At 38.9% G+C, this 18,392-nt stretch overlaps 1 protein-coding gene across 4 annotated transcripts in view; it reads left to right on the top strand.

The window, feature by feature from the left end:
• Window positions 1-13,665: 13,665 nt before the first annotated feature.
• Window positions 13,666-18,392, top strand: part of U2SURP (U2 snRNP associated SURP domain containing) — a 41,232-nt gene continuing 36,505 nt past the window's right edge. The window contains exon 1 of one of the 4 annotated variants that reach the window (XM_014054843.2): window positions 13,666-13,858. In XM_014054843.2, coding sequence (XP_013910318.1) covers window positions 13,814-13,858 — 45 coding nt within the window. In that variant the 5' untranslated portion in view covers window positions 13,666-13,813. The remainder of the gene's footprint in view (window positions 13,859-18,392) is intronic. The other 3 variants (XM_014054844.2, XM_087725425.1, XM_087725426.1) reach the window with 3 other exon arrangements.

Here is an 18,392-nt window from a genome sequence, read left to right as displayed (position 1 = left end):
ATTGTGTGTAAACTTACTTTTGTAAGTCCCATGGGATTCAAAATGCCATATGGGATACATTTGATTATCAAAGTGGTGCATATCATATTGATAATTCTTAGGCAGATGATACATTTATCAGCTGTGCAGTGATGTAATTAGCAGAGAGAAAAAAATAAACAACTCTGTATTGACAGCTTTTTTTAAAAAAACCTAATTAATAAGATCTATTATTTGCTAAGCTGAACTTGTTGATCAGAAAGGTCAGCATTCAATGGTTCGTGAGCTCCTGTTACTTGCCCCAGATTCTGCCAACCTAGAGTTTGAAAGTATGTAAAAATGCAAGTAGAAAAATAGGGACCACTTTGGTGGGAAGGTAACAGCGTTCCATGCACCTTCGGAATTTAGTCATGCCAGCCACATGACCACAGAGGCTCTTCAGCTTTGAAATAGAGATGAGCACCGCTCCCTGGAGTTGGGAATGACTAGCACTTATGTGCGAGGGGAATCTTTACCTTTACCTATTATCTGGATATTATACAGGGCAATTCTTTGGATCTGGAATTTTTGTCTGCATACCATATAAAGACAAAGTGTTTTAGATTAGTGAACCAGGACTGTTGCACTGCAGTTTTGAAATAATTGGGATAAGATAAGGAATATAACTAATTAGTTTTCAAATAAAGTGTGAAGATACAAAGTGTATGTATAGAAGTATGTTTGTAAAATGTTTTAAAAGGCACAGGAACATTATTTACAAAAGGAAATTTGAGTTGACTAAACACATCCCTAGTAGAGCCAGGAATTTTGATGGACGGAAGTGTTGAGCTGTTTTACAATTGATTCATTGCCCTAAGCAATTGTTAATTTTAATTATGATTTGTTTGAATAAACAGAGTTGGATTCAAGCACTATTGAGGCATAATTTTCATTTTATGTGCCACTATGTTTAAGCTATAGCAATAACAATAGCACTTAGACGTATACTTCTTCACAGTGCTTTTACTATCCTCTCTTAGCTGTATAAGCCCAAACCAAATCACATTTTTTGTTTAGCGCAGTGTTTCACAAACTTTACAACTTTCAATTGGGTGAATTTCAATTCCTAGAATTTCCTAGCCAGCAGGCTTGCTTGGGAATTCTAGAAGTTGGCATCAACACATCTTAAAGTTACAAGGTTGGGACTACACTGTTTCCGAAGGCTCAGTGATTTAGATGCAGTTTTATGGCTATTGGCAGTGTCCATTTCCTCCTCCATGCCATCCTACACTGATTATAGTTCTCTGTCTGCATGCATGACTGTTGCTGTGCCTATTGTGTCTCATTTTCCTTAACTGTAAAGAAATGCAGCAGGAATAACCTGACTAAATCAAACTACAGTTTTGTGGTCGTATGACAGCTGTATTTATTTTGACTCAGGTTTTAAAACATAGCTCTGCAAACATATCCTTTACCTCTCTTCTAACCCTTTATGACATGGAGAAAAATGACAAGTGTAGGATATTCTGTCACTGGGCTGGCCTAAGATATTTTGTTACCTGAAAAGAAATAGGAAATGATACTTTCTGAGTCATATATGTTTCAAAGAATCCAAGGTGAACTATTTTGGAATCTGAAGCATAAAATCTCACAAATGTTCCTGTCTATTTCATCCTAGCGGTAAAAATGGAATTGAATATTTATCAGTTTTCTCCCTTTTCATGATGCTCCACATCAATAATTTGAGATCTTTTCAATTATTGGGCCCAATTGATTGTTAGGAATCTTCTCCAGGAATGGGTGTCTTTCCCCATAAATCAATCTTATAGGTCTTAAGGTATTGCTATTAATTGTTGTGGCAAAAACTAAATAAAATATAACTTGCATGACAGTATAGCAAATTTTAAGTTTGATGAGTTCTAAGAATTATTTGTACTGGCTGGGCATGTACTATTACTTATAACATTTTATTCCATTACATCAATTATTTGACATTCAGTCAAAAGATCAATGTACTATAGAGGTTAGATCAGTGATGGCGAACCTTTTAGACACTGAGTGCCCAAACAGCCCATGCGCACATGCCCAAACTGAAAGGTATGTGCACGCAAATGGATGTGCGCATCCACGGATGTGAGCACATGCCAATATGTGTGCATGCCTGGACATGGCACATACGCAGCAGACACCCGAAGACCAGCTGGCCAGTGGGAGAGAGGGCCAGTGAGAGGGCCAGTGGGAGAGAGGCCAACACCGGCAGTGTGGCAAGAGGTAAGATCTTTTTCTTTCATGAGCTTCTGTTTCGTCATTTGCAGAGAAACAGAAACTCACAAAAGAAACGCCACGGAGATCTGACCTGAGGCGATGGTCTGTGCGCCAGCAGAGAGGGCTCTGTGTGCCACCTCTGGCATGTGTGCCATAGGTTCGTCATGACAGGGTTAGAGTATTATTAAATGGGAAACAGGAGGGCTCAGATTAAGCATCACTTTCTGTTATAAAGCTAATCTCCATCTGTAAATTACAAGAGGCCACTGATACCCCACAGAAACTTAAAAGGCAGTTCCAGTTTCTGGAGGGCTCTAGCTTGTCTATTCCCAGTTCAGAATTTTACCTCAGCTTCCCCTGTCCATGCTTTCCCCTGTCCATGCTTTCCAAATATGAAGATTCATATCATTAACTCTGTGGTTGCTATTTTTAAATCTTAAAAGTTTAGGGCTATTTTAAAATTATAAAACGCGTGTCCTCCAGATGTTTGGTCACAACTCCCTTAAAACTTACCACAACCAATGGTCAGAAATTATGGAAGTGTGATCCAAACTTCAAGTTGCTTTCTTTTGGACTACAGCATATAATGCATGAATTTCTGTTGCAAAGCAGCAGTCCCAAACCTTTTTGGCACTAGGGACTGGCTTTGGGGAAGATAAAATTTCCACAGACTGGTGGGGATAGCAATAGCAACAGCAGTTAGACTTAGATACCGCTTCATAGGGCTTTCAGCCCTCTCTAAGCGGTTTACAGAGTCAGCATATCGCCCCCACAGTCTGGGTCCTCATTTCACCCACCTCAAAAGGATGGAAGGCTGAGTCAACCTTGAGCCGGTGAGATTAGAACCGCTGAACTGCAGATAACAGTCAGCTGAAGTGGCCTGCAGTACTGCACCCTAACCACTGTGCCACCTCGGATAGGAGGAGAGCGGAACCTAGTTCCTGTTCTGACCTTGGCTTCACAAAATCAGGAAGCAGACTCCTTGTCCTGACAAAAACCCCTTTTTGTTAAGCTAATGTGAATTCCTCTCATTCACATCCAGCAAAGTCTTGGCAAACAGTCTTTCAAGGGTGAATTTACAACCACAGATCTTATCAGGCTTGGAGAGCTGCCAGGCCGATATCTTCCAAATGCAAAAGAAAAGGAGTTTCTGAGAGTCACGAACAAATCTTCACATTAATTAAATGAACATATTTCCTATGGGAGGGGCCATTCACTGTCCACCTGTGCCTTTATTCCTGAGTCGGCCTTTGTTCCTTAACTGTTTCCTTCTGGCAGGTCTGCACATGGGCACATCAGGAACAGGTTCCATCTGTTCTGCTCCACTGATCTCTGACTCCAAGGCAGCTGATAACTGTCGGACTGCCCTGGCCCCATCTCTGCCTCCGACGCAGAGCCTTCCTCAGACTCCAGGACTGGCCCATGTTCCTCTCCAACCTCCTCACTGTCTGAGTCTGCCATCAAATCTGGTGGCCGCTAGCGGGCCACAGCAGTTCCTTTGCATGTGTAGTTTACAGTAGGCTTCATGCTCTAATCTAATGCCTGATCTGAGGTGGACCTGAGGCGGACTGAAAGCGGTGATGCTAGTGCTGGGGAATCTCAAATCCCGGGAAAATCAGGAGAGCCAGACAGTTCAAATGAGTATGAAGATTTATTGCAAGCTTTAGCTCTCTATAAGAACCTGACCAACTAACCATCAAAGGATATGAAGGGGAAATAAGAGAGGCATTAAAGGTGGGTTGGACTTGGCTGTCTTGAGGCTGCGTAGGGATTCGTGACTTATGACATGTTTGACCCCTCTCTTGGGCTAAACCTTGTCATCTCCTACAGGAAACGGCTGAAAATACAGATAAAGCTTCATTCACTCACCTGTGATTTACCTGCAGCTGTGCTCCCAATTCCTAACAGGCCATGGACTGGTAGCATCTTCCTCTTCCCCAGAACAACCCTGTGAGGCTGAGAATAACTGGCCCAAAGTCACCCAGCTGGCTTTCATGGCTAAGGCTGGCCTTGAACTCATGTACTCCTGCTTTCTAGCCTGGTGCCTTAATCACTTGACCAGTATATTTAATAATATTTATACTTAACCACCAGTGGTGGGTTGCAGGTGGTACGCCCCGGTATGGGCGTACTTGAGCCTGCCCGGAGCACCGGATACCGTTCTGGTACGGTGCTCCAGAGGGCCCGCCCGCCTGAGCTCCTTACTGGTCTTTTAAGTCTTCGGTGCTTCCATGCACGCGCACGGCGCATACAGCACCTGCGGAACACTCCGCTGAGCAGCTGGACCATTGCGGAGGCTCGCAAGACACTAAGACACATGTGCACGCTGTGCGCGTCTGCACAGATCCATGTGGATGCCACTGGGCCCGTTCCAACTGGTACGGAACCCACCACTGTTAACCACTATGTCATATGTAGTTAGTTCAAGAACCAAACAAATAAAAATTGCCAATGTATTTTGAAACGTTTCAGTTGATGTGAAGGTAGTTCAGTAACTATGTGTCATTGCATTACAGTAGTCTAGTTTGCTCTCATAGAAGGAAGCAATATTCTTTTTTGGTATCTAGCTTTTCCAACTGCATCATAGATAAAAGATACCTAAAAATGTAGCATGCTTTTTTTGGTAAATTGATGTACGGTAGTACCAATATCAGTATGTAGATAGATTATTATTACTAGATTTATTTTGAAAGAAAGGAAGCTATTACTGGGTGTAATTGATGTTCAATAATATGTCCACCAAAAATAAATAATTAAAGAATAAATTGGCAATTATAATATGGCACTTAGTCAGCATGCTTCAAATTTGTAAGACTGATCCTAAATCAGTCCTATATAAAATAAATTGCCATTATTTTATTTACAAAGTAGGTGGGCAAAATTGAGATTAGATAATTCATGATGTGTCAATACTTATATTGTAGACTACACAATTCACAATTCAAAACTAATCTGGTAGTTAATATTCTATTACACAAACTAGATTCAAGCACAATTAAAGAAGATATGGACAGAATTACCTAAGGCAAAACCGAACAAACCACATAATTCTTTAATTTATTGTGTGACGTGAGCTATTATGTTTCCAGGCCATAATTTATGACTTAGAGTATTGTCTAATCACCCAATATATTCAATTAATTATGGGTTTGTGGACTGTTTAAACTTGATTCTTATAATGCATTAAAATTACTTATACAAGCTATCATCCATGAAAATTTCCTTATGTCATTTCTAAGAGTAATTTATATACTTTTATACTTCCATAGATCATATACTGTATATTGATTCATCAGTACATTTATTACTTGTTTAAAGAAAGGATAATTTGACATTGTAAGGCAAAACACTTCTTTAGGCCCCACCTCAAAAAATTTTGTTTATGCAAACTAGCCATCACTGGGTAGAAGTTTGCCTAACAAATGTAATGCATGGATCAGGTAATCACGACTACTGACTGTTTACAATTTCTGAGATTGCTGAAGCATATTTCCTAACTGTGGTTGTTAAAACAATCTGCTAGGCAATCCCGACAGTAATAATAATACCCTACACATATTAAATATCAAAAATCCTATTTAAGTATTGCACAGAAAACTGCCTATAATCAGCTTGACTAGAGTAGAAATGTGTTTACAACAAGTACAAGGGACGATCCCTTTGCAGAATAAGAAAAACCTGTAGCTTCAGTGAATCATAGGAAGTTTTGCAAGATAAATTTCAATTCAGGTACTTCAACCTACATGTGTGAATTGGTTCTACCCATGGACACACATAGCACCATCACTCCTTTTGTAAACCTTCCTGGAATTGGTAACCCTCATGTGGAAACACTGGTGTATGTTAAAGCTACCTGACTTGTATCTACAAAGTTAATATGATTAACTGGAAAGTGCCTCATTTAAGTTGAAGGAAAACTTTGCTTATATCCTTAGGAACATATTCTCTAACAAAAGGCTAGGCAATGTTCTATTCTCTGGCTGTTTCGGATTAATTCCACTAATCTCTGAACACACCATGCTATATTTATAAAAATTATAATGCCGAATCTCTGGAGAGTATCAGGTAAGCTACGCCTTCTTTAACATGATTGTAACAATGTAATTCACTATTGCTAATGTTCTTGGAATATTTAATTTTAAAGTGAAAAATTCTACCAGCCTTGTGATAATTGCATCAAGTAAAAATTGATTAAGTATGCAGGGAAATTGCAACTGTATCTCCAAAATATATGTCAACATATTAATTCTATCAAGGAACATATTAAAATATGGGAGAGTGGCCTTCTTTTATTCACTCACCAGGAATGAAATATGCAATTCAAATATAATCTAGCAGATCATTTGATTCCCCCCCCCCCCATGGTTTATGGAGATTTTAGAGTCACCAGGAGTTAAGCTTAATGCGATGAAAATTGCATTTTATGACATGTAGTCTGAATTTGTAATCTAGAGAAATGTACAATCCTAAAGTATGATGCAAAATTTCAGGGTGTCTCAGAGAAAGCTCATTCTTTCAGAAAGGCCATTAACTGCAGAGGAGAGCAAATTCACAAACAATGATTTCAATCACTGTTAAAGCTTATTGGTCAATTGTATACTTCAAATATTGTTTGCAATCAGTGCTCACAACTTATATCTTATGCTATTGCATATGAAGAACCAGAATAAATCTCTGAAAAAGAAGTTGGGGAGAACCATGTGTTCTCTCATGAGAATATTCATGTAGATCAGGACTGTCAAACTCCCGGCCCGCGCTGGCCACACCTACACACATTTTAGCGAAGGGGAAAAAACTCTGATACATCATGTGACGACGTGAGTTTGACCTCCTGATGTAGATGCATTTATCATCTTCCTCGCAACAAACCAGCAAAAGGGTTGTAAGGAAACCTCAGTTCATCATGGAGGAAGGACAGATGAGTGATAGAATCAAGATGAACGAAGCTATTGAAGAGCCAAGATCTGATAATAAAAATCAGTTGATTCAAAGGGCTCAAACCAGGAAAAAGCAGGAAGGAAACATTACATGTGAGTTATGGAAACATTTGCATAGTTATATTTATCTAAGTTACGTCTCACATAATCCAGGGAGTATCATATTCTATACTAGAGGCTGTTTCCCTCACTGGCTGTGTATTGTCAGAGAATACAAGTGAGGACAAGACCTTTCTTAAAAGATCAATATACACTGTCTTTTCCTTGTCCTTTTCCTAATGAATGAAAGAATGAGTAAAATATTCATTAAATTGATGTGTTTAAATGGGATAATTACATGCAAGATTTCAGTTGAACTCAAGGGATATATGTTTATGATTGGGATAGGAAACTACCATTAAAGGCTTATAATATGATATAATGGGCTGAATTTTGATCACAGCTGCAAATTCTCATGGGGCTTGAGTGGAAGGCAAAGCTGTCATTTTAGCTTCTCTGATTACTAATTGGTAGGAACAGCAAGCACAATATAGACAATGTGAGAATGGTTAAACAATTTGATTAAATGTTTCTTCCTTAAGTTGCTTTAACTCTTGCATTTTAATAAAAAATACTTTGCATCAATAAGAATATATGGCATACTGACCTATTGTAAGCCATTTAGGAGATTACTATTCTTTTACAGAAGATATTATATTTGAGTATGGACTGAAGACCCATTCTATGCATCCTCCAATTTTGTTAGACTCTAGGCTAGAGATTTATCATTTGAGATTTTCATCTTCCAGAGAAAAGCGAAAGGGTGGGAAGGCTGCCTATGGAAGTTCCTGCTCCTGCAGCAAATTGCTTGCTCAGAGCTATCCATGGTGCTGCCTTTCTGGGTTTTTAAAGTTGACAAATTGTAAATTCCAGGCTGTTTGTGATTAGAGAATAGGTAGTGTAATCCTAATTTTTTTAAGTAAATCTATTTTATTCTTCAGCGATAAATGTTAACCACAGGAGAAGTAGATACAGGTCCAAAGGAAGCAATGATTTCAGACTATATTTAATAAAGGAGTAAAATAATAAAATATGAACATTATTAGTCTCTGCAGATGCACAAGCTCTCAGACAATTAATGTTGTAAGCCACTCAGTGTTGCCTCGTACTGTGATGAGTAGCATATCAATTTGATAAAATATTTTTTGAATAAATAATTATTGCAGATCAATACTTTAACATCATTAAATATTAAAATTTAACTGGCGCAAATGGTGGTGAAATGTTTGTAGATGGGGTATTATGAGGAACTTTATGTACTCTTCATGTCCTCATGGGAACATGAAAAATAAAAGATTGGAACAAAACAGATACTTTGTTTAGATCACCCCTAGTCTGAAACTGTGCTAAGTTCCTATTTTGACTGTGCTTTTTGTTTTGAACAAAAAGTTCAGTAGACATCGTAAGCCCACTGATGCTGAATTTTAATGCACAGCAAAGGTTTACATTTACTACATCTACATTGTTTTATCAACAAGAATAAAATGCATAACAGAAAAATATACATCCAACACTAACCACAAAAAAAGGAAAATGTGTACAAAAGGGAGGGGGAATGCCCCAAATATCAAATAAGTTTAACATTAAACATGTACTCAATTCTGGCTGAATGCAGAGAAAAACAAAACAAAACAAAACAAAAAGAGCTGATAAATTCTCATTCCCTTTACATAATGGGTCTACAAATATTTATAACTTTTCCCCCAATTTAACAAAAATACTATATTAAATAAACAAATGTTCCAGGTGAGGGGATCTCTATCTGATAATTAAATTGACCCAACCTCTGATCATAGTATTTTGTAAAAAAAAATCAAATCAACAGGTTAATCCAAACATTACACTAATTTTCAGTTCCCTATGTTAACCATCTGTTATTGTATTTAACATGTAGAAATTCCACAAACAGCTTCCAGTCTCTAATAAAGCTGTCTACTCCATTATCTCTAATCAAAGCAGTTAATGTCTGCTAAGTCAGTCAATTTAAAAACCCATTCTTCAACCTTCAGCATCTCTTTTCATTTCCAGTGTTTGGCAAACACAACCCTCACAATGGTTACCATGTGGAGGAATAGCAACCCAAATTTTCTCAATGGTGCTTTTTCAGGAGGCAAATGGACTTTCTTGTTTTTTCTTTTGAAGACATTTTACTACGTATCCAAGAAGCTTCTTCAGCTCTGACAGGATAATGAGGAATGAAAGGATTTATATTCCTTGCAGACAGCTGGTACCATCTTTTTTACTCTATAATTTTTCACTCTATTTTTCGCAGACCATAAGACGCACATTAGCTTTAGAGGAGAAAAAGAAGGAAAGAAAATCTGCCTCCCAGCATTGATCTGGTATTCATCTGGCTACGTCCTTGCAGTAAACAGCAAACAGCCTGGTCAGCTTCGGCACGTTATCACAGCCCCAACATGTGACTCATCAGGGCTCCGCTCCATTGTGCCCACCACCAACTGAGCTGAGTTGCTGCCACCACTGGGAAATGCTGGAGTCTTTGCTGCCGATCAGCTGATTGGAAGTTGAATCAGCCTCCTAGAATACTGCCGATCAGCTGTTCTATCTAACCACCGCTATTCTTTGTTTGCCGCCTATCACTGCTGCTGCCGAATGCCAAACGGTAATAGTGAACAGTGATAGTGAACGACGAATGGCAAACAGCAAATGGCAAATGCCAAACAATAAATGGCAGTCGCTAGATAGAACAGCTGATTGGCGGTAGTCTGGGAGGCTGATCCAATCGCCAATCAGCTGCTCAGCAGCAAAGTCTTCAGCGTTTCCTAGCGGCAGAAAATGGTGGCAGCGGTGACAGGTGACAGTGTTCTAACCCCTCCCCCCATTGCAATATTTGCTCTATAAGACACACAGACATTTCCACCCACTTTTTCGGGGGGGGGAGTGTGTCTTTTAGTGCGAAAATATGGTAATTTGCATTCTTTTAGAAGATCATTGAAGCACTTGGAGGTTTATCTGTGATCTCAGGGTCATCTGAGTAGTGCTTCTGGTTCTTATAGTCTGAAATTTTTCCTCTGGAAATCCATTCTTACTCCTAAACCATCCAGGTGTTCATCCCAAATTGTATAGCTAAAGGTCTGTAGAGATTCTTAGTCATCCAGATCATGGTTGTCCCAAAGGTACTTTTTCAGGATGCAACTGGATTTCCTTGTTTTTTCTTTTGAAGATGTTTCACTTCTTATTCAAGCTTGGATAAGATGGACAAACCAATTTAAAAAAATGGTTTGCTAAAAGCCTGTAGAGATTCTCAGTCATCCAGGTCACGATTGTCCCAAAAGTACTTTTTCAGGAGGCAACCAGACTTTCTTGTTTGGATAAGAAGTGAAACATCTTCAAAAGAAAAAACAAGAAAGTCCAGTTGCTTCCTGAAAAAGTACCTTTGGGACAACCATGACCTGGATGACTGAAAATGCCTACAGACATTTTTTTACCACATTTTTTCTACCCACATTTTTTTGTTGGTTCATCCATAATACCTAAAAGAGAAGCTTCAGGTTTAATTAATATTTGTTTCTTAAATATTTTCTGCATTCATTATTATGTTTCTCCAATATGTTTTCACATACTTGCAAGACCACCACATATAATAAAATGAGTCAGTTTGGTCTAGTGGTTAAGGCACCAGACTAGAAACTGGAAGGCTATGAGTTTTAGGCCCACCTTAGTCCCGCAAAAGGCAGTTGGGTGACCTTGGGCCACTCACTGTCTCTCAGCCCAACTCACCTCACAAGGTTGTTGTTCTGGGAAAAATAGAAGAAAATAGTAATATTGGATATGTTCACCGCCTTGAGTTGTTTGTAAATAAATAATACAATTGTGATATAAATTAAGTAAATAAAAATAATGGTTGAAGAGATGTGCAAGTGAGCATGATGCCTCCCGAAGTGCTTAAATCTGCACACAAACACTATTTATCCTACTTTTTCTCTGGACAGAATATTTTTTCCCCAGTAAGGATATGGCCTCTTCGTTGCCCTACCTGCCTGCTAAGAAAGATCCAACATATGTGTGATCTAAAATGGCTTGGTAACATTTTTGATTTTGGAATAAACCCATCTTGCAGACTATACTTAATTCATATACCATGCTAACCTAAGGCTTGTTTATTCATAGTTTGTTGATTAAACAACAATTGGTAGCTTTATGTCTTACAAACTATATACTGTCTGCCTTACACACAATATTAAACAACTGTAGTGTTATAATGATGCCTTAGAGACATTTAATAGGACTTGTCAAGTAGGAAGTTACACTTTTCCAAAGATGAACATAGTATGCATTTACTTGACTTCCCTTTTGAAATGCATGTTTTTGCACCCTCTAGTGGCAAAGAGCCTCTTAGGACCCTGCCTTCAAAGATTTTGGTAACAAGATACTACTCCCCCACATGTTAATATATGGAAATACAAAACTGGTGAGTAAAGCATTTCCTTTATTAATTCTTAAACTATGGGGAAGAAAAATGTAAAATTCCATAGAATAGTCTTCTTTAAGTATAAGTGCTAAAAGAAGGTGCTAAAAATTAAATGAGAATTCTGTATTTGTTAAGCAAAACCAAGATCAGTCTTTTCACTTCGCGTTGCTCCTGTGACAGGTGTAAGTTATTTGATCTTTTTAGCAGGAACAATCAGTTTGTAATCTGATTAAGGAAGCTGGTGCTTAAACCTTGTTGTTTTGTTATATATAGCTAATACTTTAGGGATTGTTGTGTTTAGACTGGAGCTAGCATTTGGGATGTAACTGCACCAACAAAAGCTGTTCTTTCAAACTTTATAATTAATCACCAAGCTTATAAGGGAGGAGACAGATTTCCTCTGGCAGTGGTTCCTAAACTTCCTGTTTCCCTGAAAATAAAACCTCTCTGGATAATAGCCCAAGCTTTTGAGTGCATGTGCTAAAATAAGCCCTCCCCGGAAAATAAGCTGTCCCCCAAAATATTGCAATACAGCAACAGCCATGAGGTGACCACGCTCGTTGTCTCTTGCACCTCAAAAATAATAAGACCTCCCCGAAAATAAGGCCAAGCGCTTATTTAGGGGGGGACCAAAAGAAAATAAGACCCTGCCTTATTTTTGGGGAAGCACGTTATGTTAGATCGGGTAATGGAAAGGCACATTCAGGCTAAAGGCAACAACAGCTCTTTATTGTAACAGAACAAGTATGTACAATCCAGCGAAGGTTGAATCTGACAGCAGCCCTTTTATAGGGAGCTGTCAGACCCTTCAACCAATGAGCTTAAACCTCTGTTCCCACCAGAACAGAGGACCTTGGTGGAAACCATTATAACTGTAGCTAGTTTCTAACACCTTATATATGAAAAACAAGGGTATCATGTACATATATCATATATAGATATACATACTGTTTTGTAATGTTTTACTGGCTTAAGATATATTTCATTTGTATCCTGCCTTTCCTCCAAGTGATCAAAATTGTGTATGTCCCATATCTTTCTGTTTCCAGCAACAACCTTGCATATGAGAATGACTATCCTAAAAATCATATATGGCTTTGGTGAGCGTGCACTTGAGCATGAGTCTTAGTTCAGTGCCTTAACCATCATACCATTCTGGCTCTTTTGCCTCCTGTCATTATAGAAACATCTGTATACTATGTGGGTTTTTTTGGTCTATATTTTCAGAAACCTGTCACTATGTATTTGTTGGAAGTAAAAGTATTACACCTTTTAAACTGTAAAGGATGCAAGATTTCAAATTGAAACGTGATGGGATTAATTGGCAAGTCCACAGGATTGCAATTTTCAGTTATTTTTTGAAATGTGTATATATGTCTATAATGCTATCTTCTTCCAAGCTGCAGTCCCAATGAGTGATAAGATATACCCTTAAAGTTACCAGTAGGAAAAGCTTGTCCTGTGAAAATGATTATATACACAGCGTTTGAGAGTTCTTAATACTATTCAGTGGTGGTGTGCAACACCCTTTTCCAGTATTGAGCCCTCCAAATCAGGGGTCTCCAACCTTGGAACTTTAACACTTGTGGACTTCAACTCCCAGAATTCAAGCAAAGCTTGAAGTCGACAAGCGCTAAAGTTGCTAAGGTTGGAGACCCCTGCTCTAGATGGCTGGGGATTATGGAACCTAAAATCTAATACACAAGATTAGAGTTGGGAATGCATAAGATACTGAAGCTTGGAGAGAGGATTACAAGAAACAAAGGAAATTGTCGCTTTTCTAATGCGTAATTTTTCCGTTTCTCTGAAAAGCAAGTTTATTTTGCGTTTCTCTTCATTTTTCTAGAGCGCTGACCGCTGAATCAAAACTTGGCGAGAGAGAATCAACGCTCGCAGAAAGCCACAACGGCCGCTGCGTCGCAACCAAAACGAAGTCAGCGCTTCGGCGCAGGAAGGGCCGCCTTGACGCACTCTCCGCCTTCCGCCCCGCAGGAAGAAGAGAGGAGGAGGAGGAGGAGTTCACTTTGTCGCACAGGCTTTCCCAATCGGCCGCATCTTCCCGCCAGGCTATCGATTCGTCATGCCTTCTCTCACCTTTTTCCCATTGGCGTCCTCTGTTCGATCGGCGAGATCGGCGCTCGATTCTCCTCCGCTACGGGTTTGAGCGGGGGAGAGAAGCAAGATGGCGGACAAGACGCCAGGCGGTTCGCAGAAGGCCAGTGGGAAGGTGAGGCCGTTTGGGGGGGAAGGGGGGAGTTAATCGCGTTACGAGTCCGAGAAAAGCGGGAGGCCCGAAAGGAATATATTTAAATTTTCTGCAAAGGGCTTCTGTGGGGAGATGTCTTGGAGCCGCGTGCCGCGTCGGGGAGGTGGTGCGCAGGCAGGCAGGCGAGAGAGAGAGAGAGAGAGCAAACTCGCAGATCGGCTTCGTGGCCTATTCTTGCCGCCTCCCCTCCCTAAAACCCTGCCAATAATAGAACTCGTTGGATTGAATGGGAAGATAAAGGAATTGCTTGAGTTGAAATTAAAAGGCCGAGTCAACCCCACCCCACCCCCCTCCTTAATTATTTTGCCGGAGATCTGGAAAGTGTTTCTCGCGTCTGCTTCCTCTCATCCGCTCTTTTACGATTTAATCCAGCCTTACCCAAACTAATGTCCTCTGGGCGTCATGGACCACAGCTCCCATCATCCTGTGGCTATGCTAGCTAGAAATGGAATTTTCTCTGCAGTATGCACCTAGGAGGCAGAAGATCTGTGGGATTCAGATGCATTTAGACATTTGTTTCTTCTGCCTAATTTATTAAATCAGTATCTAATTCGAAATTTAATGCTTTGGAGAAATCCAGGGTGGTTTACAAGAAAGCTCTCAAATAGAGCTATCATAAAGCATCGCCAGCAGTGCTTAAAACAATATTAAAGTGTGTATTTTAAGAAAGAAAAATAGTAATAGCAATTTAATTAGTGCTGTTTGACCATGAAATGTGTTGTTATTTTGCATATGGCTGGCTGAACAGTGTATTTGGAGTTGCCTCTAAAGGGGTGAGGGATGGACTGTGCATATTTTCCTTGGGAGAAAGTTCTATAATTGGGGTGCTGCCCCTTAGAAGTCTCTGCTTTTGGCCACTGCTTTATAAACCAACCAGCTAAGCAAAAAACACTGCAATACGTCATGTGACACAATCAAGTTTGACACCTGTGAGCTAGTGGACCATCTGACCTTAATGGATGGTAAAGATGATTAGGGGCCTCAAGGCTAAAACATATGAAAAACGTTTGGGGGAATTGGGCATGTGTAGCCTAGTGAAAAGAAGGACTGTGGTGACACGATAGCAGCGTTCCAATATTTGACAATCTGCCACAAAGAAGAGGGGTGGGTGGGTGTTCAACCTATTTTCCAAAGCACCAGAACGCAAGACAAGAAATGATGGAAACTAATCAAGGAGGAAACCAACCTAGAACTAAGTAGAAATTTCATTAACAGTGAAAACAACTAACCAGACTTGCCTTCAGAAGTTGTGGATGCTTCATCACTGGAGGTTTTAAGAATAGGTTGGACAGCCAGTTGTCTGGAATGGTATGGGGTCTCCTGCTTGAGCAGGGGATTGGACTAGAAGACATCTAAGGTCTCTCCCAACTTTTGTTATTCTTTTACAAAAGCAAACTTTTAAATATTTGGAATCTACTTAAGTAGAATGTCTCACTGTTTCAGAGTTACCCACTTGTTTACTCCCTTCAGCCTGGAAAGCTTAGTCTCTGACTTGTTCTTTATAGCATCCAACCTGTCATGTGATATTTAGTCCAAATTGAGCTCCCCAGTGTTATTTTTATTAAAATGTATCTGTGCTAGTGATCTTTCAATGCACTTGATACTACTAACTGAAATAAATATACTAAATGAAACAACTAAGCTGTGCTATTATTAAGCCTGCTTCATGTTACTGTAAGTCTTCATTTAGAACAAGAGTATTGTATATTTGCTACCTGTTCAGGAAGAAAGTGCAATTGTGATTATACATGTATTGTAGGGGTGGGGGAGATACTTTCCTTAATATAGAAGGTAGTTGCTATACCACCTATTTCCTGTGTTTTTATATTTAGAACTATGTTTTTTGCCATGGAATTACACATGATCACATTTGCAGGCAAAAACAGTGCAGCTAAGTTAACTTTTATTTCTGACCTGGGTAAGCAGCTGTCATTCAGAATTTCAATTTTTGGGCTCTCTAAAATGTAGAATCAAAAATGAGAAGTGCGAAAATACTTCTCGTGAGATGAATAGTTACATGAAGTTGATTGATAAATAATTGGAACATTAGAAAAACATCAGGGCATGACTTTGATGTTAATCTTGTGATGTATCTAAAGCTTTTTTAGAAAGGTTTTTGCTTACTGTTTCTTATTAGGTAGATTTATGACCTGAGATGAAAAAGGATTGTCTTTAATTCTTAAATACTAATGACTATATGAATAGCAAAAGAAAGGATATTCACAGAAACCTTTACTACTTAGTCATAGCACACTTAGAAACCTATGTGAAATTCACTAGTATAGTTATGCTTCTGATATTTTCTTTCACATGTGGCAACCGTTTGATTGGGATGATGTATATTAATTTTTAATGAATATTTTTCCTGCAAGATCAGGGAAACAAAGCAACATGTTATATCACTAGTACAGATGAAAACATAAATATATTGTATTAATTTGCCATGTGTAACTGAATCTGAATTCAACTTTTTAAAACTCAATTAAACCCTCCAGCATTAAGTATCAGTAACATTGAATTCCATGGAAATGTATCAAAACATGTCAACACATGTCGCAACTTTTTGAAGCATGAATTAATAAAACAATATTGCCTTTAATTTTTTCATTTGCTCTTGGCTGTGTATTTTATGAATTTTTCTGCTTATCTAATAATTTGAGGGAACAAATATAAACTATACCAGTTTTCCCTACTATGCGAATAATGTATTTGCACAGCAATATACCATCTTTCCCATCTTTTATTCCAGTGGTCCTATTGACTTGGAATTTTAGAAAGCAGTACTAAACATCATCATTTGGGGGAAAGCTACTATAGAGCTTAGCATAAGTACTAAGAGTTTGCAATATAACATGATTATTAGTGATAATTTATTAAGCAGAATTTCAAAATCTATGATCTAATTTTTTGAGGAAAAAAAGGGTTAAGTGGACTGTCCATAACTATATAGTGCAGTAGATTAAAAAGCTTTATCTATTTGGGAGCATTATGCTGCCATTCATCATGACTTTTTCCCCATTGATGTACAGTCCAGAAAGCTGAAGCTGCTCTTACCTCTATTGCTTTTTCTTTTTTACTTTGCACATGAGAACTCTGCAAAAAATTTAATTGCAACTTCCGTAAAAACCCCATATTTGGCTCAAAGCTGGGTTTTTATGTAAAATTTCTGAGGAGTCTCATAAATATCCCAAGTGGTGTCCCAGTGCTCTCCTGCTTGAGACTGGACAGTGCTTTTTTAAAAGTAAAGCCTGGCTATCTGCAGTCAGTATTATGGCTTAACATTTATGTTTTGAAAGTGCAAGTGAATTACTATTGGGATTCATGAATGAGAGGTTTACCAGCAATTGGATTATTTTAACAGTTCAAAAGGTTTTCATGCTGGTTTGTTGCCAAATGATTAATTTTAAAAGGGCTATAAATCTGCTTCTTTTATCACTAATATTTGCTTAGTGAAATATGGAGTGTTGTTAATAGATCAGGTTAAATCAAGCAAAACAAGGCCAATGCAAACTGGCAGAATGATCCATTATCTATCTGAAACCTAGACAATTTTAAACTGAAGTCCGAAGCACAGGTAGAACAGTGAGAAATGCAAGGTAAATGATGGGAAGAAAAGTTGACTAGGTAGTTTCCTAAGCAGACATGCATGCAACCTGGAAGTTCTTCAGCACCATAAAGGCAATTTTTATGTACCTTGTAAAACAATATGCTTCCTGTGCTATCATCAGATGGGTTAAGGCGCATCAAAGACCAGGATGGACTGAAAAACCACTGAAGTGAAGTTTTTTCCAGCCTATCCAATAGAATATCCACAGCTGGTTCTGAAGTCTTAATGCAGATTCCTCAATTGCTGAATGTGAATGCCCTAGGCCTGCTTCCCTCTACTGATGAATTCAAAAAAGCTATCTCACAGATTAAATCAAATTGAGCCAGTTTGGTCTCGTGATTAGAAATCAGGAGATTGTGAGTTCCAGTTCTGCCTTAGCGATGGAAGCCAGCTGTGTGGATTTGTTTCAGTCACTGCCTCTCAGCCCAACCCATCTCACAGGATTGTTGTTGTGAGGAAAATAGGATGAAGGTGTCTTGGATATATCCTCTACCTTATTTGAAAAAAAAAAGGTTGGATATAAATAAGTACAAAGCAACAGGGCCAAATGCCATTCCCGCTAAGATCTACAAAGCACTAGACCCAAACACCTTACGGGCATTCCAAGACACGCGCCTGATGACTTATGTGATGCTTTCCTTATGGCTCTCTGTAAAAATTCGACTGCAGAAACTTCAGGGATATGTTACTATTGTCCATTGCAGGAATGGACATTTTCCTGAACAGACTTGTCACTCACTTGGAAAGGAACCAGTGTGACTCTCTGGATCATCCTGAAATGTCCAAGAAAATGTGTGGAGTTGATTCAGTTATTCTACCAAGGAAAGACAGGACAGACCCCTTACAATGGTGATGCATCAATAGCCCTGGTCTTGTTCAATCTGTAAT

The sequence above is a fragment of the Thamnophis sirtalis genome, unplaced genomic scaffold, assembly GCF_051295495.1.
Source record: "Thamnophis sirtalis isolate CommonGarterSnake01/CBP01778 unplaced genomic scaffold, rThaSir2_p1.2 scaffold_11, whole genome shotgun sequence".
Classification (NCBI taxonomy): domain Eukaryota; kingdom Metazoa; phylum Chordata; class Lepidosauria; order Squamata; family Natricidae; genus Thamnophis; species Thamnophis sirtalis.
Note: the sequence above shows the minus strand (reverse complement) of the source record. Positions and strands in the feature narration are given on the sequence as shown.